We start from the raw sequence: 24,456 nt of genomic DNA on the forward strand, positions 1-24,456 counted from the left end.
AGACATCTTAGCTCCGCTGCTGACGTGCGGACGCATCAACAGTGTAAAGAGATGAGGCTGACTCCAGGGCATATAGAGTATTTTGGAGCAAGCTGAAGGCTGCAGCTTTATCCTGAAAGGCAGAAGCAACCACAGGGGTTTTGGCAATGAAGAAGTCATCTTGAACATCGCAGCCCCAGTAGACATCACACGGAGCAGAAGAACCTCCCAACTGAGCCAAGCCCAGGCCACAGAGTTAGGAGGAATAACACATTTCATTGTTTTAAGTCACTAAGTTTGGGGGGGTTGGGTTGTCATGCAGTAAAATGTTAAGTGGGACACCACAGTCATTCACTTGAACATTCCTCCAACAATTACTGGCAGGTTGATGACTAAGCTTGAACACTCAACATCATGCTGCAAGTGACTATTACACTGCCTGCCTCCCCACCTCATGAATTCTTCACTCGTTCAGTCCTTCAAATATTTATAACCCAGGAAAGGTACCTTTGGGTTGGGTGGGGTGGGGGGACTGAGTTTAAAGCACAGGCCCTGCCCTTAGGAAATGAAGGTGAGCTAATAACAGGAGGAACAGAGTCCCTTTCTCCCTCACCCCCCAGGGTTCGATTTGGTCTAACAAACAGTAGGGACTCAGTAACATGAGGACTGAGCTGGTGAAAGCACCCTGCCACCCATCGCCAACTTCCCCTCCACCCTGCAGAGCCAGATTTCACTCAGGTATCATGTCCTCTGTGAAACCTTACACGCACCACCATCCACTACGTCTGCTGCTCCTCTCTGGGGCTCTTTGGCCCCTGCATCAGTTAGAACTCGGGTGACCTGCAAGTGATGAAACCCCAAACAAGCAGTCAAACAGTTTAACTCTCCCAGGCGACTGGTAACTTGTGTGGGTCTCGGCAGCATCAGGAACCCAGGCTCCGCCTATCTTGTTCTGCTGCCTTGCTGGGCCTACACGTCTAAGATCACTTCCTGGCCTGGGATGGCTGCTCCCATTCCAGCCACCTGATCCACATTCCAGAGCACGGGAAGGAGGAAAGGAGGGGGAGCGTATCTCCTCCCCGCTTAGGAACACTTCCTAAGAGCTGCACATACCACTTTGTTCACATATTACTGGCCAGAACTTAGTCGCAATGCCACACCAAATTTCAAGAGACCCTGGGAAACTGCCTTGAATCCAGGCAGTCATGTGCCCAGCTAAAAATCACGGTGTCTGTCTTAGTAAAGAAACAGGCGGACAGATGTTGTGGGATAATTGGTTCTGTCTAGCCACAGTCCCCGGCCTGCTCCCTGTCACAGCCTTGACTATCCTGGGGCCTCCCAACCACAGGGGGTTCTCCAGCAAGTTACAGCTCCCCTGACCGACTCCTCTCATGCCCGAGTCAGTACCCACCTTATGTGCATTAACTCACTGAGTCTTCACACCCGGCCCCTCAATCTGGTTCTACTGTTATCCCCATTTTACACACTCTTGTAATCTGAGTTCAGAAAGACTCGGCAACCTACTCAAGGCCACACAGCTATTAAGTGAAGGAACTGGGATTTGGATGCAAGCAGTCTGGCTGCAAGGCACCTGCTCTTAACCACCACATACTCAGCCAACGTCTGTGAAACTGAACTGCACCTCAGGACTGTGCTGGCCAGAGACACCTCGTGGACCCGCTACCCAGTGGGCCAGCTGCACTCCCATCAGCTTCCCAGAGAACCTCCTCACTCGCAGGACACAGGGGTGTGCGAGCCCAGTAATTACGTCCTCCCCAGAGAGAAGGGCAAGACTGCGGCGCTGACGTGGTGCCCTCTTCCCCATGCTAGCGACTAAGACCAGAGGACCAGCTATTTCTAGACCTTTATTTCTCTGTGAAAAGGGGAAAGAAAGGAATAAAATAAAAACGACACAGTTGACACAAAGAAAACCACTGAGGGGAAGGAAGGGAGGTGGAGAAGTAGATGGCGGAGGGGGTCCCCATTACAGCAGCAGGAGCCAGTGACCTGGGATGCTCACATCTCTCCCCCAGCGTGGGCGGCAGTGGCCCCTTCCTCCCAAGGTCTCTGCCCTGTCCCACCTTGCGCTCCCCTCAGCCCCTTGGGAGGTGGACGGTGAGAAGTCGGATTCCCGGGCTGGGGAGGGTAGGACCCGTGCTGGGGGAGGGGCCTGGGGTCAGACCATGCACAGGGAGTGACAGCCAAAGGCCCCCCAATGTCTCCCTGAGGGAGGGACTGGGGGGGAGGGTGGACATCAGAGGCCGGCGTTGGCTCCTCTTCCAGCATCAGGCGAGAGACAGAACTGGGGGAACAGGAACAGTTGGGAGTCAGAACAGCAGCTAGCCCTCTGCCCACAGCTGCTCCTGGGTCTCCCCGCCTGGAGCAGCTGCTCCCAGGCCTAGCGCCATCCTTGCAGACCACCTTGCCGCTGGGGTCTCGGAGCTCTCAATGCCTTACCAGTCAGAGCCTCCTGGGCAAAGTACTTGACGTCCACGTCCTGGTCCTGGGTCAGCTTCTCTAGGATGGGCTTGACTTCGCTCTGCAGTGTGCTGGGAAGAGAAGAGGAGGGCAAGGGGTCAGCCAGGTGGGGCCGGGGGCACAAGGTGCGCACAGACAGACACACAACTGAATTAAGAGTCTCAGGGGCCAGAGAAACAGTTACTTTGAAGGTTGGAAGTCTGACAAACCAGGACAGAGGCCTCTGGGGCCCAGAAGAGGTACAGGGATGTCAGACAGTGTGGAAAAGTGGAATCCAGAACCCACAAGTCTCTGAGCCTTGGAAGTCGGTACTTTCCATTCATTTAACATACTTATTGAGGCCTACTGCGTATTAGGTGTGAACACAGTGGAAAATCCAACCCTCTTGATTCTCACCCACGTGGAGCTTGGGCTGGGAGGAAGACACAGACCAAACTGATGATGAGTAACAGAAGAGGCAAGCGCCAAAACGGAGGGACTTGGCCCTACAGGAGCCCAGGGAGGCAAGGGGCCCAGGGAAATGCATCTGCACCGACACTCAGCTGTCTGGGGAAACGAAGGTGGACTTCAGAGAGAAACTAAAGGTATGAAGCTGTGTCGTGGACAGAGACAGAAGTCAGAGGTGCAGGTGTCACATGTCCCCTTCCAGTTGACAGAGCTCCCCCTCCCCCCCAATATAACCACTATTTTCATTTCCATCACCTACATGCCCCTTGATCCATTTTTGAAGTTGATATGAATGGAATCCCAGGATAGGTTTTCTTGGGCCTGGCTTCTCACGTAGGTGAGTCTCTGAGAGTCACCTAGGTTGCTGCACACAGCAGGAAGGAGTCTTTTTATTGCTAAATACAGTCTCCTACCATATGAATAAACCACAACTTATCCACTATACTGTCGATGGGCACTTGCGCTGTTTCCACTTCATGGCTAAAATGAATAAAGCTACCATGAACGTTCTTTTGTTAGAAACAAGCACTCCTTTCTCTCGGCTATACACCCGGGAGAGGATACAGCCGGGAGAGAACACACCAGCTCATGGAGTGTATGTCTAATTATCTAATTAGCTTCACTCAACTCTACCAATTTTCAATGATTAGGCCCATTTATTATTTACAGCCCCACCGGCAAGATATGAGAGTTCCAGGGCTTCCCTGGTGGCGCAGTGGTTGAGAGTCCGCCTGCCGATCAGGGGACATGGGTTCGTGCCCCGGTCCGGGAAGATCCCACATGCCACGGAGCGGCTGGGCCCGTGAGCCGTGGTCACTGAGCCTGCGCGTCCGGAGCCTGTGCTCCGCAACGGGAGAGGCCACAATGGTGAGAGGCCCGCGTACCGCAAAAAAAAAATATATAAAAAAAAAAAGATATGAGAGTTCCAGCTGTCTACCTTCACCAACACTTGCGCCACTGAGCTTTTTCAGTTTAGTCATTCTGACATAGCGATCCATTTCCCCCACTGAACTGGTATACACGAGGGTCTGCTTCTGTGCCCTCAATTCTGTGCCACTGAGCTATTTGAATATTATTGTGCCAACACCTCACTTTTTAATTACTGTGGCATCATAGTTAAGTCTTGGTATCTGGTAGGATAAGTCTTCCAACTCTGTTTTTCTTTAGGATCAATTTGCTTATTCCAGATCTTTGCATTTTCATGTTAATTCCAGAATCTACTTGTCAATTTTTCAAGAAAGGACCTGCTGAGATTAACTGAGATTATACTAAACTTATGAGTCTGGGGAACCATCCCATCCATGAATATTATGTACGTCTCCTTTAATTTCCCAAAGCAACATTCCATAGTTTTCACTAGAGGTATTATACATCTTTCATTAAATTTATTACTTGGTATTTGATGGTTTTGGAGCAATTGTAAATTACACACACACACACACACACACACACACACACACACACACATTTGTTAATTTTATTTTCTAATGATTTGTTGCTATTATATAGAACTGCCACCTTCTCACCCCCTCCCACTATGTGAGGCAGGTCATGTGAACTCTCATTCTACATTTGAAGAAACTAAGACCTCGAGGTCACAGAGCAAGCAAACAGCAGTCCTGGGCCTCAAACCCTAAGCTCTACCTTCAAAAGTCAAAGATTAAGATGCCCAAAACCAGTGCTACTGGTGTGTGAAGGAGGGTCCAGGCCTCACCTGTTGTCCAGGATGGGCCCTATCTTCTGTAGGGACTTGGCCACGTTGAAGCGGACATTGGCGACGGGGTCCCCAGCCATACGCAGCACTGTGGGCAGCATGTGCTTGGTGGTGATGTCCTGCCCACAGACCTCAGACAGCACCTGGAGGTCAGTGAGTAGCAGAGGGTGACTACCCGAAGTTCACGGCTAACTCCCATTTCTCTCCCTTTCTGACCAAGGCCACTCTGGTGATTGTCAGGCCAGAGGGTGAAGCTGAGCAACTGGGGGAGCTCTGAGCCCAGATTCGCCCACCCTGAGGGTAGTTTATTCTCTGGAAGCTCCCATTTCCCCTAACACCCTCCTAACACCACTGTCTCCCTGCCCTGCAAACTCCCAGCCCACATTGTCCCATCCTGTCTCCCCACCCTCAGACTTCCCTTCATCCTCTTGGGATGGGACTTGATTCCTGACCCCTGGGATCCCTTCCTTAGTACAGTGGTCTCCAAAGTGAGGCATGGGAAGAAATTATCAGAACACTTTGTTATGTTAGTTTTGAAATCCTATCCTTTAATTTCTAGTTATGTGTATGGCTTATTTAAGTGATTAAATATAGCTAATATATGGCAGAGCTAGAATTAAAAAGGTCTGATTCTATAAACTGCACATTTAACTATTATATCATAAATAGATATATACACATTTTGTGAGGAAGGAGAGGGTGCTTCCTCTCCTACCAGAAAGGTCTGGCAATCACTGTTCCGAGAGGCCAAGTCTCCCTAGTCCTGGGCCTCCCACAACGCCAGGTCCCCACCCCCAGAGGCCCTGTGACTCTGACTGGGGACCCCCAACCTCTGGCCTGCAGTTCCCCAAGGACTCACCCCTGCAACCCCAGCTCCCATCACTTGCCCACCCCCAAGCCAGGTTTCTCCCCTGCGGACCCTCTGCCATTCCTCCTCTCCTAGGTACTCCCCCACCCCTCAGGGACAGGCCGGAGGCAGGTGGGCGTGCTCACATTGATGCAGAAGAGCGTAGTCATGCGGTGCAGGTAGTTGGGGTCCCCAGACATGGCCAAGACCTTGGGGATGATAGTAGCATGGGCCCACTCCTTCCCAAACTTCTCCACCAGTTTCTTCAGGTTGCTGGTGGCCGCCTCGCGGATGGCATAGACTGCAGAAGGATGAGGGACAGGGGGCGGTGATTCAGAGGTGAAGGACTGACTCGGGTGGGGAGTCACAGTCACACTCACTACTGCCTACCGAGCAGCCCTAGGTACCAGGCCACATACGAACGAATAAACTCCAAGAGAAAGAAAGGGCTTGCTGTGTGCTAAATGTAGGGTTTTCTTTCCACGCAGTACCTCCTCAAGAGCTCCAAGATACAGACGGGCACACCGAGGCTCTGAGAAGTGATCTGCCCAAGCAAATGATTTAGCACTTAGTACATGGAATGGAGCCTGCCTGTTACAGAAAAAGGTTAACTTTTATTTTTGCCACTCTTAGTGAAAACAATGAGCAGTTCTCACAATGGCCTTGAAAGGCTGGGATGAGAAGTCCCATGTTTCACAGAATGAGCGTGGGCTGAAAGATGGCAAGTGACTTGCTTAAGCTTCGACAGCCAGGAGGTGGGATTCAAACCCAGGCTGTCTGCTTGGTAGCCCTAGGACTCTCGACTGTAGCAGGCAGCCCCTGGGTGACCCCTGCGCTTCTCTGGGACTCCAAAAAGCAAGGAGCTGGTCCGCGTGAGCATCTGACAGCATGGGAGAGTGACTCTAGCCTCCCCCACTCTCCCCACCTGCCCCAGACAATCCGCCCCTGCATCCCTCCTGCCCCAATCTCCTCCCAGAGATACCAGAAGTACTCACCATGATCTACAAGCCAGGCCATGCACAAGGAGTTGAGCTTCTCATCGAAGAACTCCACCCCCTGCAGAAGACAAGGAAGTAAGGGATCACGGGAGACTGGGTAGTTTCCAGCAAACCTCAGGGAAACCACACCCACCCCAAGAAGCTGGGACACTGCTCAGCTTCACCTGAGGGGCTTTTTCTCTCTCCTCTCTCTCATTTAATTCTATCCATCTTATAAAGGCCCTATTTCCTGTGTACCTTCCTCCGACTCCCCGGACAGTCCTCACACCTTCCACTGAGCCCTCACGGCCCCCAGGTCCACCGGCACAGCCCGGGACACACTGCACTGTGACTAGACTCCACCATGCACCTCTCCCAGGGCAGCGTGCCTGGCACCAGGCCTCCGCACTCACCAGCTGTCCAGCCAGCAGAGGCATGTACTCAATGATGGCCAGTCGCACTCGCCACTTGGCATCCTCAGCCAGCTCCACAATGGCGGGAAGCAGGGACTGGGACAGCTGCCGGATGCCAATCACCTCGTTTACGCAGTCCAGGTTGGAGATGATGTTCAGCCGCACCTCCGGGCACTGAGGAGAGGATAGAAGGGTTCTGAGAGAAGGCCAATGCACACAGAACCCAGGGCAGGGCGAAAAGAGCTCAACCACACCAACCTCATATAATAAACATCTCTGCAGGGCAGACTACCACTGCCCAAGCCCAGCTCCCGGCCCTGGGGACACGTTAAAAGCACACACAAAGCAAGCAACATGGATTATTAAATGGGACAGCTTTTCAAATCTCATCATAGAAGCACAAAAAATGTTTAGCCCTTTTGAAGAATCTGCAGGAATCACAGTGCAAAAACATGGTACCCTGGGAAAAACAGACAAGATAATAATTCCAGCTCTGCCCATTGCTAGCTGGGAGCCCTTTGGCAAGGGACTTAACATTTCTGGATATCAATGTGTGACACAGAAACGTCCATCTAATCCCAAAGGGTGGTTGAGGCTACTGAACTGCCTGATCCACAAAGGGCTTGGCATGTGGGAGTTTATTACTTTTATCATTTCTGTTACTTTTACTCTTTCTGCTAGTCTTTGAGCTCTGTAAGGAGCACGTCTCATATATCCTTATGTCTCCAGTACCCAGCAGAGTTTCTGGACCATAGTAGGTGCTCAATACATCAGCTGAAAGAAAAAAACGAAGGAATAAAGAAATATTTTTGAACCACTAGGTGACTACCAATATTATGAGCTCTGACTTACAACATGTGCACATATGCAGGTATCCCCCACTTTTCGAAAGTTCGCTTTACACCACTTTGAGTTTATGAAAGACCTACACTGGTGCCTGCTTTTGCTAACCAAAAGAAACCTAAAGAGGGTTTTTGCTTTTACAAGAGAAAAAAATTGCTTCTTTGCTCTACACCATTTCAACTTATGACAGGTTCATAAGAACACTCTACCTTAGGAGAGCAGGGAAATCTGTGCCCCCATCTGCTTCTAAAAACCTTTGAAGCAACTTTTAAGAAAAGGCACATAAACACAATTAACTCCTTGTCCAACATCATATATTCCTGGGGCAGACACCACAGTTAATTTTTTCTACATCTCCCTCTGGGAGCTGTGGGGTAAGGAAGCAAGCATTGAAATGAATCTGTGAACCAAATGAGCAAGTGTGCAGTAAGGGGTTAACTGGACAGGTCTAGGCTGTTCAAACTTGGCACATTCCAAAGGACTGGCCCTTGACCAGCTCCTGGGAGATGATCTCTAAGCACCTGGAATATCCAAACTGATAAAAGGGTCTTTGTTTACCTGGGGGCCTTGGGCCATGCCAGATAGAGCATGCTAATAATGTGATTTATGGTGAGGACCTTGGGTCATGTGGCATCAACTTGACCTCTACAGAGGCTGGAGACACAGTAACCTAAGGTCAGCCACGCGAACGGCTCCATTCCATGCCTATGTGACCAATCCCCAATAAAAACCCTGGAAACCAAGGCTCAGCAAGCTTCCCTAGCTGGCAGTCTCCTCATGTGCTGTCACACGTTGGTACTGGGAGAATTAAATGCACTATGTATAACTCCATTGGGAGAGGATAACTGGAAACTGGCGCCTGGTCTCATGCACCTTCTTCCTTTGCTGATACTAATCTGTATCCTTTCACTGTAATCAACAGTGACCATGAGTATAACAGCTCTTCTGAGTTCCGAAGGCTGTTCAGGCAAATCACTGGAGCTAAGGGTGGCCATGGGGACTAAGACTCAGCAAGCAATGAAGAAGAGCAATGGCAGCCGCTGAAAAGACAAGACAGCCTCAGCTGCTGGCTCCAAAGTGAGATTGCCCAAAAGGCCTCTCCAACAAATCCTTTGAGAAAAGCACCTAAGTCCTGCTTTTCAAAAATAATAGAGTCCCCTTTAGGAATGAAAGACAGCCAATTTCCTACTACCTAGTCTGAGAACTGAAGAAGACTCTCAGAGCCAACACAACTTCCCCCTCCCCTTCACTGGATTAATGTGTTTCTTCCTAAAGCCAAGGATACTCAGGGAGACAGGGAGAGGGAAGGAATGTCCCAGAGCTCATCAACTTGTTAGTTTCACTCTTTTTCTGTTATATTCCTTTGAATCTTCCACTAGATAGAGCTGCTGCAAATGTTCATGAAACACTGTTTACATAAATAACATAAATGATTTAATTTTAAGTTTACTTATCTTTTCTTAAAAGTATATTATATCCAATGATTATAAAAGCCTCAACTGTCATAAATGGCGGAGGGGTGTGCACAGCAGGGGACTCCTATGTGAAGAAATGAACTGCTACAATGTTCCCTCCAACTTCCTAGTGCACCGCATACGTGTGCCTTGTGTGTGTGTGTGTGGTGTACGCACGTTCGTGTGCATGTGCATGTATGTCAGGGCGAGGCCTCTGCAAACACAGAAGTTATACTAACAGGTCTCACACCAGCCTGTGGTATCACCATCTGCCCAGTCCCCACCAAGGCAAACAGCAGGGGGCCTGCGAGCCCCAGGACCCAGCACGGCCCCCCCTACCTCTTGAAACCAGCCGCGCCCCCCTCCCAGACTCCAGCAGCAGCCTCCGGTCTGGTCTCCCTGCACCTCTTCGGCTGCAGCACTTGCATCTCCCTTCGACACGTCTCAGGGCTCCTTCCCAACACCCAGATCTGCTCCGCCTCCTCCACCCCAGGTTCAAGTCCACACTGCTTCCCTGGCTGTCACCCCATGGCCTCTCCAGCCATCGCGCGGTGCTCTCTCTCATCTTTTGTGCTCCAAGCCAAATAAACAGCTAGCTGAGGTTGGTCCCATGACTGGCTCTGGCCAATGGGGTGTGAACAGACAGGATGGGTGCCCCTTCGGGGTCTTACTGTTGAGAGGGCAGGGCCCGCTGCTGGTCGGTGCTCTCTCCCTTCAGCCACCTCAGACCCACAGAGTGCCAAGGTCAGCAGGGCCAATCCCCCAGTGTAGGTCCACCCCACCTCTGGACTCTTGTGAGAGAAATAATTCTCTACCTTATTTAAGCCGCTGTATTTTGGGGTCTCTATTACAGCATCTTAGCCTGAACTCTGATCATCATGAATGTATCACAGCACCTGTATGATCAGGGCATCATGGGACTGCCTATCTGTCCCTCTCCACTGCCAGTCTCTGAAGGTCCTTGAGGAACAAAAGTGTCTTGTTTTTTTTTTCTTGGAATCCCTAGTGCCCAGGAAAAAACGACTAGTACAGAATAAGGGCATGCAAAACAAATGCCTAATAAACAAATAAGCTAACGTGCAGTCCATCATGCCCACAAACATTCAACTCCTTGGCAACCTGGGTGTTTGTTGAAGATCCTGGCAAACTGGGAAAGCAGCCGCCCCACCTGTCCCAGACAGAGCACAGAGCCTTCCAGGTGCCCTTACCTCATCCTTCAGCTGAGCCAGGAAGAGGGGCAGGAGGTGCTCAATGGTGTTGTCTTTGCCCAGGATGGGAGAGAGGCCCATGATGACTGAGGCCAGGGCTGACTTGACATGTTGGTTGGCGTCTGACACCAGCTCCTGGGAGGGAGAAGGAATGGGGAGCCACAGGGTCAGTGGCCAAGAAGACTCCAACTCCTAAGAAGCCCTGAGACACAGCCTACTCTCGCCATCTCAATCCAGGGCAGGCTTAGTGTGCACGGGGAATTGCAGATCCATACATGTCCGGCCTGCCTGGAGTTCAACGACCCCTGTTCCCAGCAGCTTTCACCCCAATCCCAAAGCTCTCCGGATGAGGAGATCCAGTGAGCTTCGAGGGGGAAGCACTCCCCGCCTCCACGTTCAGCCCCGAGCCTCGGACTTTGCCTGCACTCAGGGCTCCTAACTGCTCGAAACGCAAGACCGCCTGGCCCTGGAAGGCTGGGAACTCGGTTTGCATCTGGCTGCCCCTAATGCCCAATCTCCATCCCTTCTTTCCAGAAGGCTCAGATCTGCTCTATTCCTCCCACCAAATTCCCTGTTACCTTGATGCAGGGCAAGATCTGGGTCATGATCACATTCTCCCGACAGTCAGCTGAGAGATTTTCACAGAATTCTGTGGGCAGGGAAATGGAGGCGGCGGGAGGTAAGACCCGATGTCCTAGTTTTGCCTTCAGCTCCCGGACACCCACCCGCTTACTGTGTCCTGGTCGCCAGCACCAACCTTTGACCTTGTGGGAGGCTGCGGCCCTCACCTCGGCCTCACAGTCTTTCATCAGGTTCTGGAAGGCAGGGACCAGGTCCGTCTTGGTGATCTCAGGCCCCACTGCTTTCTGGAGCTGCAGAAAGGGAAGGTCAGGGGGGGTCAAAGGGCTTGGCAGGTATTCTAAATGAATGAGAACAAAATCAAAGATAAAGGCACCAGGAATGGGGTAAAAACAGTCCTTGGAATCACTGCTGAGATGTAATGCCAGGGCCATGGGGGTGACCTTGGCCAAGTCTCGGAGCCTCTCTGAGCCTTGGTTTCCTTGTTGTATAGTGCCAAGTTGGACTGGGTAGTGCAGTGGTCACAAGCATGGCTCTGGAGTCCATCTGCCTGGCTCAAATTCTTACTCTTACTTAGCACCTGTGTGACCCTGGATGAGTCCCCGTACGTCTCTGAGCTGTACCACGAGGGTACTTACTGCACAGTACTGTTGTCTGCATTAGAAATAACTACAGATCTCCTTCCTGTTCAGGGTTGGGTTTTCTGCTACGTGATCCAAAAACAGTCTAATGATGTGTGCTGGCTCTCACTTTTTGATTTAAATATTTCTGTGTTTTCTAAGACTGGTTACCAGAGCCCGTGTGACTTTTGTAATTAAGATGAAATACTAAGGGTCAAGAGGGAAGCAGGCATGCTAGGCCCTCCGCATCTCATGACACCAGGCCAGAAGGGGTGCACAGGTCCTGCTGGCGTGCCGCTTCTGGAGGCCTGGGGGGAGACAGGGCAGTTCCTGACCAAGGGGAGAGGTGAGGACCCCAGGGGCCTGGTGCCCATCTCTCCAGTGTCCCCTCGCCCCAAAGCCAGTCCCAAATGTCCTTGCTCGTACTTGCCCTCACCGCCCAGTGTCCGCTGCCCACGCCAGACACAGTCCCTACCCCAGCCCTCACCCACTCATCTTCCAGAACCTGCCTCAGTGCTTCCAGGCCCAGGAACACCAGCCAGCCCCGCACCTGTCACACTTTAACATTACATTTCCCTCTGTCTCAGCTGGCCTCCCTCTTCAGGCTGTCTGTTCCCTGACGGCCAGGGATGTACTGAACTCACCGTACCCCAATGCCCAGCAAAGAGCTGGTGCTCAATAAACCTACTTTTGCGATAAGCAAACTGAGATTTCTGTGGAAAGAGCACTGTCCTGGGACATGTGGCATCTTGTCCCTGTTCTGCCCGCCTGATGGTGTCACTCTGACCAGTCTAACCTCTGGGCTGTGTTATGGGGCTGAACTGTATCTCCCACTGAAGTCCTAACACACCCCACACCTCCCTGGAACCTCAGAATGTGACTGTACTTGAAGACAGGGTCTTTAAAGAGGTCATAAGGTAAAATAAGGTCATTAGGGTAAGCCAATCCAAAATGACTAAAGTCCTCATAAGAAGAGGAGATGAGAACACAGACACACAATTAAAGACACGGGGAGAAGACAGCCATCTACAACCAAGGAAAGAAGTCTCAGAAAAACCACCCCTGCTGACACTTTGATTTTGGACTTCTAGCCTCCAGAACGGTGGGGAAATAAAGTACCACCCAGTCTGTGGTACTCTGCCACAGCAGCCCCAGCAAACAGACCGTCTTCCCTTTTGTAAAAGGAGATAAAGTTCGATTAGGTCAGGACCACATACATGCTACCCTTTCTCTGCTCCTGTGGTTTCTCTCCCACAGAACCTTAAGTTGGCCTCAGAACCCTTCAATCAGGATTGGCAAGTGAAGTGAGGTCCAAATGGATGATTACCGAGATCTTACCGCTTAAACACCCGACGATTCCCCTGCGCTTCACTAAACCCCAGCTCCTATATGTGGCCCCTCCCCTTTGCCTGAGGCCTCAGTCTCCACATCTGTGAGACGCTGCCAACAGCCCCCTCATGTACCTCTGTGAACTTGTCGGCCACCATGTATCGGACGCGCCAGGACTTGTCCTCAGCAGCCTGGCGCAGGGTGGGCATCACCAGGGCCTCCAGATCCTCCTGGGGTAGGAGCTGGGCGATGTTCACACATGCCTCCACCGCTAGCAGCCGCACCGAGTCCTGAGGAGAGGATGGGAACAAGGAGGGTGCAGCAGAGGCCCCATCAGCCCTGGGACGCCCTTTCAGACTCAGGGTCCACTGGAGGGAGACAGAGGAAAGGGGCGTGGAGCAGACCCCACCTGCTCGTCAGAGGCCAGGTTGGAGAACATGGGGATGATCTCGCTCTTGACGTTGTCCAGCTCCAGCACCTTGGCGAACTCCCCCAGCTTGGAGGCTGCGGCCCGCCGCACCATGGGGGTGTCATCTGAGCACAGGTTCCGGAAGTACCTGGGGGTTGGGATGGGGCTCAGGAGGGACCCCTGGGATCCCAAGGCAGCAGGCAACACCATGGAGGGTGAGCACAGACGCTGTAGTCACGCAGTTCCTGGCTTTGCCTGGGTGACCCTAGGCGAGTGATGGCCTCTGAATCTTCCCAGCCCTACACAATGGAGCTGATAACAGTACCTACCCTACAGGGTCGGTATGAGGGTTAAATGAGACAATGTGCATGAAACAATCAGCAGCCTTTCTGCAGTAAGTCCATAGTGAATGGCAGGTACTGATTATATTATTATGACCACATAAAATTGCTTGGCTAAGGTGCTGGGCTGGGGCTACTCAAAGGTTTTCCCTTCCAGCAGTGACTGCTCCAGTTGGAGATGCACGGGGGCACATGCAGCCCTCTACGTGCCTGCAGGCAGCTGTAAACCAGTATTCTGGCAGGAGTGATGGCTCAGGGCCCGGGCTTGCTGCTCAGTGGTTCATAAAGATGGTGGATGGACAGAAGTCCAGAGGGAGGGGAAACACACATTAATAGAAAATTTTAATCCAATTAAAAATATTTTCACTGGTTCTTCTGGAAGCCAAGTCTTACATGCAAGCAATTCCCTGGGGTATCAAGCCAAAGGGGAGAAGGGTAGTGGAGGAGGAGGCCTCCTATCTGCCAACCGCAAACAGGCCTAAGATAGCATCACACATCACTTGTCGAGTGCTTCTGTGTACCAGATTCTGTTCTAAGCATTTTGTATGTAGTAATTCTTTTAAATCCTCACAATAACCAATGGGAGAAAGAACCATCATTATCTCCACTTCCTAAATGACCAAGAGGCAGTGCCTGGGTTCACACCCAGCTGTGTCCAGACACCACTGTCTCTGAGGGGTGGGCAGAGGGGAGTGGGGGCTGGAAGAGCTCTGGGGCCTTTGGGCCCTGGATGGGCCTAGAGGGGGCCGAGGCTTGAGAGAAGGGGACCAAGGAGAGGGAAGAGGCTGGGTCTTGCCAGGGGACTCACTGTCGAAGTTCCGCCTTGACGGCACTGGACACGCGGGGGTAGCAGACGGAGAAGAGGCCGCAGGCCGACGTGCGGGAGGTGAACCAGTCGCCGCCCGCCAGCCGCTTCACGAGCGGCACGAAGTGGGCCTCAAGGTCGGAGGGCGAGTGCTCGTGCGAGATGGCCCGCAGGGACTCCACCGCCTTGTCCCGCACCACGGTTTCCTCCACCGTGGCCAGCGACTCCAGGGGTGGCTGGGGGGCAGAACACAAGGTCACCGCCCAGCTCCCTCCCCCCACCCCACACTGCTCAGCTCCTCCAACAGGTCTTCCCTGACCCCCCCAAGCCAGCCTGCCTTCCCTGAAGAACCTCTTTCACAGGACCCTGAAGGCGCTTCAGTGGGGTCCACACACCTCACAACTATACACGTCGCTTTCTGAGGACAGGGCCGCAACTGTCATCAGCTTCTCAAAGTGCAGGAATCATCACTGATGTTGACTGGAACATCTATTTACTACATGTTCTGAGCAGGGCCACAACTCTAGGGGGGCACTGGTTCTAACTCACTGAATCCTACAAAGCAGGTCCTATGAAGAGGAAACTGAGGCACAGACAGGCTAAGTAACTTGCCCGAGCATAATAGCCACAAGCCAGGATCTAAACCGGGCCAGCTGGCTCCAGAACCTCCAAAGGGCTGACAGGCAATTGCATCAGGATCTCACAATACTGGGGGACTTTGAGGCTTGCGACTCTCACTGGTTTGTTACTGTGAGGCCTGGAGTGATCACGTTCCTTTACGGACATTTGACTGGCTCACCACCGTGTCCCCCGAGCCCAGCAGACCTCTTGGCACAGGGCAGGAACTCGGGAATTACTGACCTAATGAAGGGAGACTCAATTTACCCTAATCTGTTCAAAAAAGATGTGGAGGTCTGTGGTCTGAAGTCCAACCTGCCCTGACAGGTAAAGAAAGTAGAAGAAATGATAAATGGAAATGCTTCCAGGGCCCATGCAGGAAACAGAATTGAAGCAATGGGCAAAGGTGACAGGTGCGGACAACCGAGGCAGAGACTGGGGCAAACTGGAGAACATACAGTCTAAGGAGTACAGCTGCTTTCCAGCTCTGTCAGCTGTCACCACGGGGAAACATGGCCGGTAAAAGCAAAGCTGGTTTCCCAAAGGCAGCCAAAAGGGGCAGGTTCTTATCTGTGAAAAAAACCTCATTTAACACATGCTCCAACATGGATAAACCTTGAAGACATTATGCTAAATGAAATTAGCCAGTCGCAAAAGACTCCATATTGAATGACTCCTTTACGTGAGGTGTCCAGAGCACAGGCACACCTTGTTTTATTGCGCTTCACTTTACTGCACTTTGCAAATACTGCACTGTTTTAAAAAATGAAGGTTTGTGGCGTCTACCAACTCTATCAATGTCATTTTTCCAACAGCATTTGCTCACTTCAAGTCTGTGTCACATTCTGGTAATTCTCTCAATATTTCAAACTTTTTCATTATTAGTGTATTTGTTATGGTGACCTGAGATCAGTGACCTTTGATGTTACTATTGCAAAAAGACTACAACTCGCTGAAGGCTCAGATGATGGTTAGTATTTTTTAGCAAGAAAGTATTAACTAAGGTCTATGTACCTTTTTTTGACAGAATGCTATTGCACATTTGATAGACTACAGTAAAGTGTAACCATAACTTTTATATATACTAGGAAACAAAAAAATTCATGTGACTCGTTTTATTGCAATATTCACTTTACTATGGTAGTCTGGGACCAAACCTACAATATCTCTGAGGTATGTCTGTAGTCAGATTCACAGAGACAGAAAGTGGAATGATGGTTGCTGGGGGCTGGGGTAAGGAGCTTGGGGGTCACTGGTTAATGAGTACAGAGTTTCTTTGGGGAAGATGAGAAAGTTCTGGAGATGAATGGTAGTGATGGCTGCACCACAACGTGAATGTACTTAACATCACGGAAGAGTACACTTAAAAATGGTTAAAATGGTAAATATTATTTATAATTTACCATGATAAAAAAATCAAAAACAGAATTTTTAAAAACTCATTTTAAAAAGGTGGCAATAGGGGCTTCGCTGGTGGCGCAGTGGTTGAGAGTCCGCCTGCCGATGCAGGGGACGCGGGTTTGTGACCCAGTCCGGGAAGATCCCACATGCCGCGGAGCGGCTGGGCCTGTGAGCCATGGCCGCTGGGCCTGCGCATCCGGAGCCTGTGCTCTGCATCGGGAGAGGCCGCAACAGTGAGAGGCCCGCATAACACACACACAAAAAAGGTGGCAATGGGGGCTTCCCTGGTGGTGCAGTGGTTGAGAATCCGCCTGCCAATGCAGGGGACACGGGTTCAAGCCCTGGTCCGGGAAGATCCCACATGCCGCGGAGTAACTAAGCCCATGCGCCACAACTACTGAGCCTGTGCTCTAGAGCCGGTGAGCCACAACTACTGAGCCCACGTGCCACAACTACTGAAGCCCGCATGCCTAGAGCCCATGTTCCGCAACAGGAGAGGCCACCACAATGAGGCCTGTGCACCACGGCACAGAGTGGCTCGCACTCTCCGCGGCTGAAGAGGGCCTCCATGCAGTGGCGGGGACCCAACACAGCCACGGGAGGGAGGGAGGGAGGGAGGGGGCAATGATTCACAAGGAAAACGTAATGCCATGCCTGCCTGGGGACCCTCAGTGTGTGGCCTGTGTCACAGGGACACGCTCTCGTAGGGTTCTGGGTGCAGGACTGGCTCACAGAGGTGTGGTTGCAGACATGGTGTCACAGTACTGCAGGGACCGGGTTCCTCTTATTTCCTTGTTCTCCCACTACCCAGGCTGGCACACAGGAGGCACTCAATCTTCCATTTAGAGTCCCTCAGTAAATACTGAGTAATAATTGATTAATACTTAGCAAGTGACTGTAAGTGAAACTTATGGTAACCTGTCACGATAACAGAGGCCTGGGGACTAAGGCTAAGCAGTAGTTACATCACCCAAGGATCTCTGCCCCAGTGGGTTACTGCAGGGAGAGGTTCTCACAGTGTGGTTCCCAGACCACCCACGGCAGGATCACCCAGGAGGCCTCTCCCAGCACAGACCTAAAGAATCAGACTCTGGGGGCAGGGCCCAGGAAGGTGCACACTGAGGAAACCCCAAATGATGCTTTTGCATAACAAAGACCCATTGCCATGAGGCCTCTGTGCAATGGAGGATGGGGTTCTCAAACCTGGGGAGGGGGAAAGGCGTGAACCTCCTAAAATCATCTCTACTCGTTTGAGGAGAGGGTCTGGAGTCTTCATTTTCATCTAAGGGACCCATGATTCCAATAGGGTTAAGAGCTGCTGATACAGAAATAATCCTCACACTATACCTACACGGATCTCTGTGAAATTCCATCTCACTCACACCGCAGAGAACGAGGGCCGGGATCGGGTCTGACACACCTCTGGGTTCCCGGAGCCCACAGTCCTTGCTCATGTTCATGGAATGAACAGGTTGCAAAAGAGCCATTTCCCGTAACTTGTCAAAATCCACCTCCTCCAGGAGCTCCTCCTCGACAGCTCCCCCATCCCATCTAACCCAGATTAGCCGCCTCTTCTGGGTTCTAAGGGTCCCTGGTTTCCCTTTATTCCAGCTCGGATCAGCCTGTGGGGCAACCAGGAGCCCTCTGAAGACAGTACAGAAGAGTGGTAGTGGCAACGAGTTGGGGGCCTGGGTTCAAATCCTGGCTCTGCCTCTTCCCAGCTTGTGCCTCGGTTTCCTCATCTGTGAAATGACACCAGCACGAGTCTCACAGGGTCGCTGCAGGACACAATGGGTTACTGTACATAAGGCACTCAGAACACACGCTGCAGGTGCTGAGTGAGCTGAAGCTATTCTGACCTGACTTGCCTGCGGGTTCCCAGTGTTGCCTGGCCCAGAGGATCCTCACGGATACCAGTCCCAAAGGTCACACATGACTGCTCCCCAAAGAGAAGCATGGGATGACAGGGGTTTCCCTCATTGGGAATGATCAGTGGAAGACCCTGACTCGGCAGGGGAAGGAAGCCGGGTTCCGGCCGTTTGTCTGCAGGCCTGTGGCTCTGGTTGAAGCTGTGGGGTACTCAACAGTGTTCTCTGCTCCTGAGTCCTCTGAGAAGCTGCTGAAAGCTATTAATTCTCTCCTCAGAAAGACTGATAAACACCAGGGGCTGCAGGTAGTTCCATGGAGTTCAAGGGACCCCTTTCAGGTAGGTCTAGGGACCTCATCACCTTCCTGGTGTTAAGCAGTCCTGCTCTGTATAAAATGTATGAAATGACCTCATTCACATACAATTTTCTGCGTGTTCATATACAATTACACATGTGCACTCGGGTGAGAGACAGGATACCAGAATCTAATGACAATTATCACAGCTTCTTAGAGTTAATGCTTAATGCATGTTTGGAAGAAAATAAATGACCATATGTGCTCAAATCCAAGACCCCAATAAGCAGCACATTATTTCACAGACCACTAAAAGGAACAAGGCCTGCTGACAGTAACTGTAAAACACCATCAAGTGCAGATGCCACAGTATGCTAACATGTCTTCAGGAACCATGAGAGAATTATTGGGAGGAAAAAAAAGGAGGCAGAGCTGTTCCACGGCTCTGAAGAACAGTGAGCAACCTCCAAGGGTCTTTCAACCCAGGTCACAGGACTGGAGCACTTCCTCCCTTCTCTTCTCCCAAACAGCAGTTGCTATCAGTATCTGACCATCTCTGTCCCCAGACATCACCCAGCACAGGGTCTCACAGGCAGGAAGTGGGTGGGGCCTGGGGGAGAGTCAACCGGACACACCTGGAATCCCAGCTCTGCCTCTCACTAGCCATGCGACCTTCGACACTGAACCTCTTGTTGCTCCAGGTGGCTGTCTCTACCCCAAAGGGTGGACACGACCTCACAACATATGGCATTAATGACAACGGAGCTACGATCTGTGAGTACTTACTACATGCCAAGTACTGTGCTAAGGGCTTCTTGAGTCGATTCTCAAGGTAAGTTTTAATGACTCGAGGTTAAGTAATTTACAAGTCACACAGCAAGCAGTGGAAGAACCCAGCCTAACTCCAAACTGAAAGCCTCACGCGTCGAGTGCCGGTGGGGCCTGGTGCTGGTCAGGCACGCCCAGTCAACGGTAAGGAGGACACCCGCGTTTTCGTGCTGATGTATTAAATGTCACTGCTGACTTGCCAGATTAAAGTGAATGTCCAAGGCCCAGCTGTTCCGAGAAGATGACCCCAGCCTCTCCTGCACTCTCCCCTCCCCGCCCTGGCTGCCAGGACCATGGGTCTGACCCCGCCAGGGCCAGGCAGGGGCCTTCCCCACCTTCCAGACTCACCAGCAGGCAGTGCACGTACTCAGGGCCTCCGACCAGAGTGGTGAAGGTGCCCAGCTGTTCCGCCAGGGCCAAGAGGACCTCATCCTCATCGTAGATGGTGTCTGTGGGACAAGACAGACTGGCTTACAGTTCCACCCCAAGTATGACCCCACCCTTCAGTAACCCAAGCTGGGAACAAGCAGGCTCCACTCTGCTTCCTCAAACTGGCAGCCACCCTCCACCTGGGTGGGCAGAGATGAAGGCAGAGGCTGGGGGCAGCTGACAGAGTGCCCGTGGCTAGGTGCGGGACACTGGGGGAGCGAGACCACCTCGCTGCATCCCAGTCTCCACACCTGTAAAATGGTGCCAATCCTTCCACTGCAGCGACGGCCAGAGTGAGGAGCAAACGCGACCACGTGTATGAGCGCAGAGCCTGGGAAACGGGAGCTCTTTTTGCTTCTACCCTCAGCACTGTTCCCTCTGCCAGGAACTTCGTTCTCTTCAGCCTGAGAAAGTCTGCTCTGTCCTTCGACACTTGGTTTAGCTACTGCTTCCTGGAAGATTTCCAGGATGCCACCCTGACAGGTCAGGTCCCTTCTCTAGGCTCACTGCCCAACCAGGCCACCCTTATCAGACCTCACTGCGGGCTATGACCACCCGAGTCCAGGACTGGCTCCTCTGTGCCCCAGCTTCTGCCAGAGATGAGCACAGTGGGCACTCAATCCGCTCAACTTTGCTGAAAGAAGGGACGATTGTGCGCGAAGAGAACTGCTCTGTCCTAACACCTAAATCCAAAGGCCCTTCTCAAGCTCCATCCTCCCTTTGCTGAGGCGATGGGAATGACTATGGCAGGAGACGCTAGCATCCCTAGCGTCTAGGCTGGCATCTCAGCTCCCTGAGTGTACGTGAGGCATATGCCCATCCTGTGGTAGGTTCAAATCCCACTCTCTTGTTGGCTGGGTGTGTGGCAGCTCACTTGGCCTGAGACTCTTTTCTCATCCCCCAAATCACAACAACAGCGTTGTTCTGAGACTGAAGGGAAATAACTGCTTTCTGTGAAGAGCTCAGCTTGGGGCCCAGCACGAGAGTCAGTGCTTTACTAAACTCTGGCCGGCGTGGCTCTGGCGTGTCCTGCTCTCAGGCTCCCTCCCAGCCTCGGTTTCGCCTGCTCCCACTGTGGACAGTTCAGATCACCCTCCCTGTTCTGTTCCTTTCCTGGAGACCTTAAGGACATCCTCAACTCATACTCAACTCTACCTCCAGTCCAGACTCCTTGGCCAAGCTGCATCCCTGGAAGCTAAACATACGGGAGCTGCCAGCACCTCAGATCTGCACCCTTCCCACCTCCACACAACTGCCCTCCCAGCTTCTCTGGCCCACACCCGTCAACCCCCACGTTAACGTTGCCCCTGCGTCTCTCCCTGCAGCCCTCACCATGCAAAGCGCCACGTTCAATCCTGGCCCCGTCCGCCCTTCACTCCTGCCGGCTTCCCTCCAGGCAGCCTCCCCGCCACCCCCACCAAGAAACTGCCCGCAGCACGTGCTGCGTGGAGCACTGGATCCGCCAGCCATCCTGTGAGTTAGGGCCTGCTTTACCCCCTCTGCAGAGAGGGGAGCTGAGGTTGGGAGCGGTGGAATGGCTTAGCCAGGTGTGCCCAGCAGGTTGGTGGCACAGCTGGGTTTCAAACCCAGGTCCTTCCAACTCTTTTCTCTACAACTTTTTAGCCACTGCTTTACACTGCCGTACCACACTCCCTGTACCCCTTGCCCCCGAGGCCGTCCGGGTCTCAGCGTTCTAAAGCCTTCAAGTCTCTCCAACATTTCACCAGTGGAAGCCACTGGTTTGAGGTCATCTGCTCAATGTCACGTGTGCAGATGCCTCCTCCCCATGCGGTGTTCAGAGGCAGATACCCCTGAGCTCCTCAGTCATCAGCTGTGACTGTGGGCAAGTCCCTGCACATCCCCTCAAGCCTCAACTCCCCCAGTGTGAAATGATGAGGGGGTGAGAGTCCCTGCCTCCCTCCCGCCTCCCAGCACCATCACTAGGCCCAAGTGAGAGGATCAGAGATGAAAGAGTTTCACTAGGGACAAAGCACAGCTAACTCTGAGCCTTTACTGGCGATTTTAATTAGTGTGAAGTACGAAGTCATAATAAGAATGATGGGAACAGAGGACTTACCATTCACTGGTGATCCAGTCTGCATCAGATATTGTGTCAAGCGCTTTAAGTACATCTTCACAGACAGGAGAGCACAGCAACGGTCTAATCGCTAACACCTCAGCAGCACTTACCACATGCTGAGCACTTCACGTGGGATCTTATTTCATCTTCATATTAGGTTGAACTATTAATGCCCTTCTCACACATGAAGGATCGGAGGCGGGCAGATATGAAGTATCTCGCCCAAGGTCACACAGCTAGAAAGTGGTAGAGCTAGGATTTGAGCCCAGGTAGTTGGGACCCAAGTCTGTGCTATGAGTCATTAACCAACACTGTCGAGTTTGGAGCCAGCGTGACTTGATAAATATCCCCTCTGGAGCACCTCCTAACTGTAGGACCAAATAAGTTACCTCATCTCTCCACGCCTCGGTTTCCTCATCTATGAAATGGGGGCAGCAGTCTTACCTACCTCAAGGGGTTACTGTGAGATTAACTTGGACAACAATGGTGGTGTACATTTACCGAGCACAGCTCTATGTGAACGAACTCAATCCTCACAAGCAAGGGTTTAGAACACCACCTGGCACATTAGGTATATATATAGTAACTGTAGGCTGTTATTGTTATTATTTAATGTTCACAACATGCTACATCACACGTCGACTATGCCCATTTTACACATAAGAACTCTATGGAACAGTGAGGTAACTCGCCTAAAGTCACTGGAGCTTCGATTCAAACCTGGCTCTATCTGCCTCCAGAGCGCTTTTCACCAGTCCCTGCCCCAGCCCCAGCACCCGGCACACGGCACTTACAAACAGCTTGTTAAATCCAGAGGGGCTTCTCTTACCTGGCAGGAACCACCCCCGGGAGCCCCCAACTGACCTGGGCCCCAGGAGGACCCGTACCTGTAAGGAAGGGCAGAAGCTCACTGCGGGTCCTTTCAACCCCGAGGGCCAAGGCGATGGTGGACAGCTTCTTGATGCTGTTGAGGCGAAGCTAATGACAGAACGAGAAAAGGAAGGGAGAATGTTAGCAAGTCCAGACTTAAGGGAGTCTGACACCTCTGGACCCAGTCAGCCCCTGGAAGCCTTGCTAAGCATGTGTGGGGTGCTGAGTAATAACCTGGCAAGTCTACCAAGTCACTCTGTGACCCTGGGTCATTAAATTACAATGGCAGCAGCAGCCTCAGCAAAAGCACCCGGCGGGTCTCACTGAGCCAACACCCCTCGTGGCACTTTCGAGGACCACCCTGTCCGACACTGCACCCGCCTCCCCACCGTCCCCACCCTCCTGCTTTTGCCCCCTCCTGCGCTCAGCAAGGCTAACACACTGAGCCTTGGACTCTAACAGCGGTAGCCACGTTCCCAGCTTACTCTGGGCCCAGTCCCAGCCCAAGCACTCACTTGCACTGTCTCATTTAACTCTCACGACAAGCAGAGGGTTACAAGCCCTGCCCCAGAGAAGAGGAAACGGGCTCAGGGAATGAAAGTCCCTTGCAAGGGTCACACAGCTCAGATGGTGTAGAGTGGGATTGTAACCAGGACTGTTGGCTAACAGTGATAACAGAACAAACAATACTATAATGGCGGGCAGCCACCAGAAGCTCGGGGTGACAGGTCTTCTCACAGCCTCTCGAAGGAACCAACGCTACTGACACCTTGATCTCAGACTTCTGGCTTCCAGAACTGAGAGAGAACACTCGTGGCTGTTTGAAGCTACCAAAGATGTGATGCTTTGCTGTGGTGACCCTCGGAATCTCACACACTCCGCTGACACACAGCGGGTCCCAGGCTCAGCCTGTTGGTGTTAGGACCGCATTTGATCCTCTCGTCCCCGGGGGCATGACTAGCCACCTCTCCACCACCATGGAGGCGCAGAAAGCTGCCTGAGCGAGCACTGAGACCCAGCCCCAGCTGCTGCCATCTGACTGGGAAACCTCTCTTCCTGTGTCTCCATCCTGACAACAGGGCTGCTCGGCTGCGGCCGGAAGGCAGTGAGCTCATGTGTGTGAGTGGAAGGCGACGCCCTCAAGGGTGAGTAAGCCGTGCCAGGCCAGGCCAAGCGGGAATCCTCCTCCCGGAAGGAAGGAAAGAATGAGGAGGGACCAGGTCAAGGAGAGCAGCAAGGGCTCCCGCAGCCTATTCTTTCCCAGGCCCCATGCAGCTGCGAACAGGTCTGCAAGTGACTGGCGTCCTGCATCCCCTCTGGTTTAAGGGGTTTAAGACTCTCTTTGGGAATCACAATGATGAGAACCTCAAGAAATGCTATGGTGGCCTCACCTCAAAAAAACACACACACCGCACTTTTCATACCACGTCACTGGGTTTTTGGACCACCTGGGCTTGAGGTAGTCCAAGCACTCACCATCCTGGTAGTAAAAGGATCTTCAGATTAAGTACTACAAGGCCTGCATCTTATTTTTAGCCCAAAATTAAATGTATATAAAGACAGACCTACAGAAACAGATAAACGACTCAAGATGGTGAACACGAACACTCACTGAATCTGAGTG

At 52.1% G+C, this 24,456-nt stretch overlaps 1 protein-coding gene across 1 annotated transcript in view; it reads right to left on the reverse strand.

The window, feature by feature from the left end:
- Positions 1-2,124: 2,124 nt before the first annotated feature.
- The window catches only part of LOC132416386 (serine/threonine-protein phosphatase 2A 65 kDa regulatory subunit A alpha isoform), a 32,847-nt gene continuing 10,515 nt past the window's right edge, over positions 2,125-24,456 (reverse strand). The window contains exons 2-15 of the mRNA XM_059999743.1: positions 22,850-22,940; positions 19,802-19,902; positions 14,447-14,679; positions 13,298-13,445; positions 13,023-13,178; positions 11,118-11,232; positions 10,939-11,009; positions 10,361-10,495; positions 6,856-7,029; positions 6,461-6,521; positions 5,612-5,766; positions 4,619-4,761; positions 2,437-2,528; positions 2,125-2,281 (exon numbers count right to left, since the gene is read on the reverse strand). Coding sequence (XP_059855726.1) covers positions 2,265-2,281; positions 2,437-2,528; positions 4,619-4,761; positions 5,612-5,766; positions 6,461-6,521; positions 6,856-7,029; positions 10,361-10,495; positions 10,939-11,009; positions 11,118-11,232; positions 13,023-13,178; positions 13,298-13,445; positions 14,447-14,679; positions 19,802-19,902; positions 22,850-22,940 — 1,692 coding nt within the window. The 3' untranslated portion in view covers positions 2,125-2,264. The remainder of the gene's footprint in view (positions 2,282-2,436; positions 2,529-4,618; positions 4,762-5,611; positions 5,767-6,460; positions 6,522-6,855; positions 7,030-10,360; positions 10,496-10,938; positions 11,010-11,117; positions 11,233-13,022; positions 13,179-13,297; positions 13,446-14,446; positions 14,680-19,801; positions 19,903-22,849; positions 22,941-24,456) is intronic.

The sequence above is a fragment of the Delphinus delphis genome, chromosome 20 (genome assembly GCF_949987515.2).
Source record: "Delphinus delphis chromosome 20, mDelDel1.2, whole genome shotgun sequence".
In the NCBI taxonomy this organism is placed as follows: domain Eukaryota; kingdom Metazoa; phylum Chordata; class Mammalia; order Artiodactyla; family Delphinidae; genus Delphinus; species Delphinus delphis.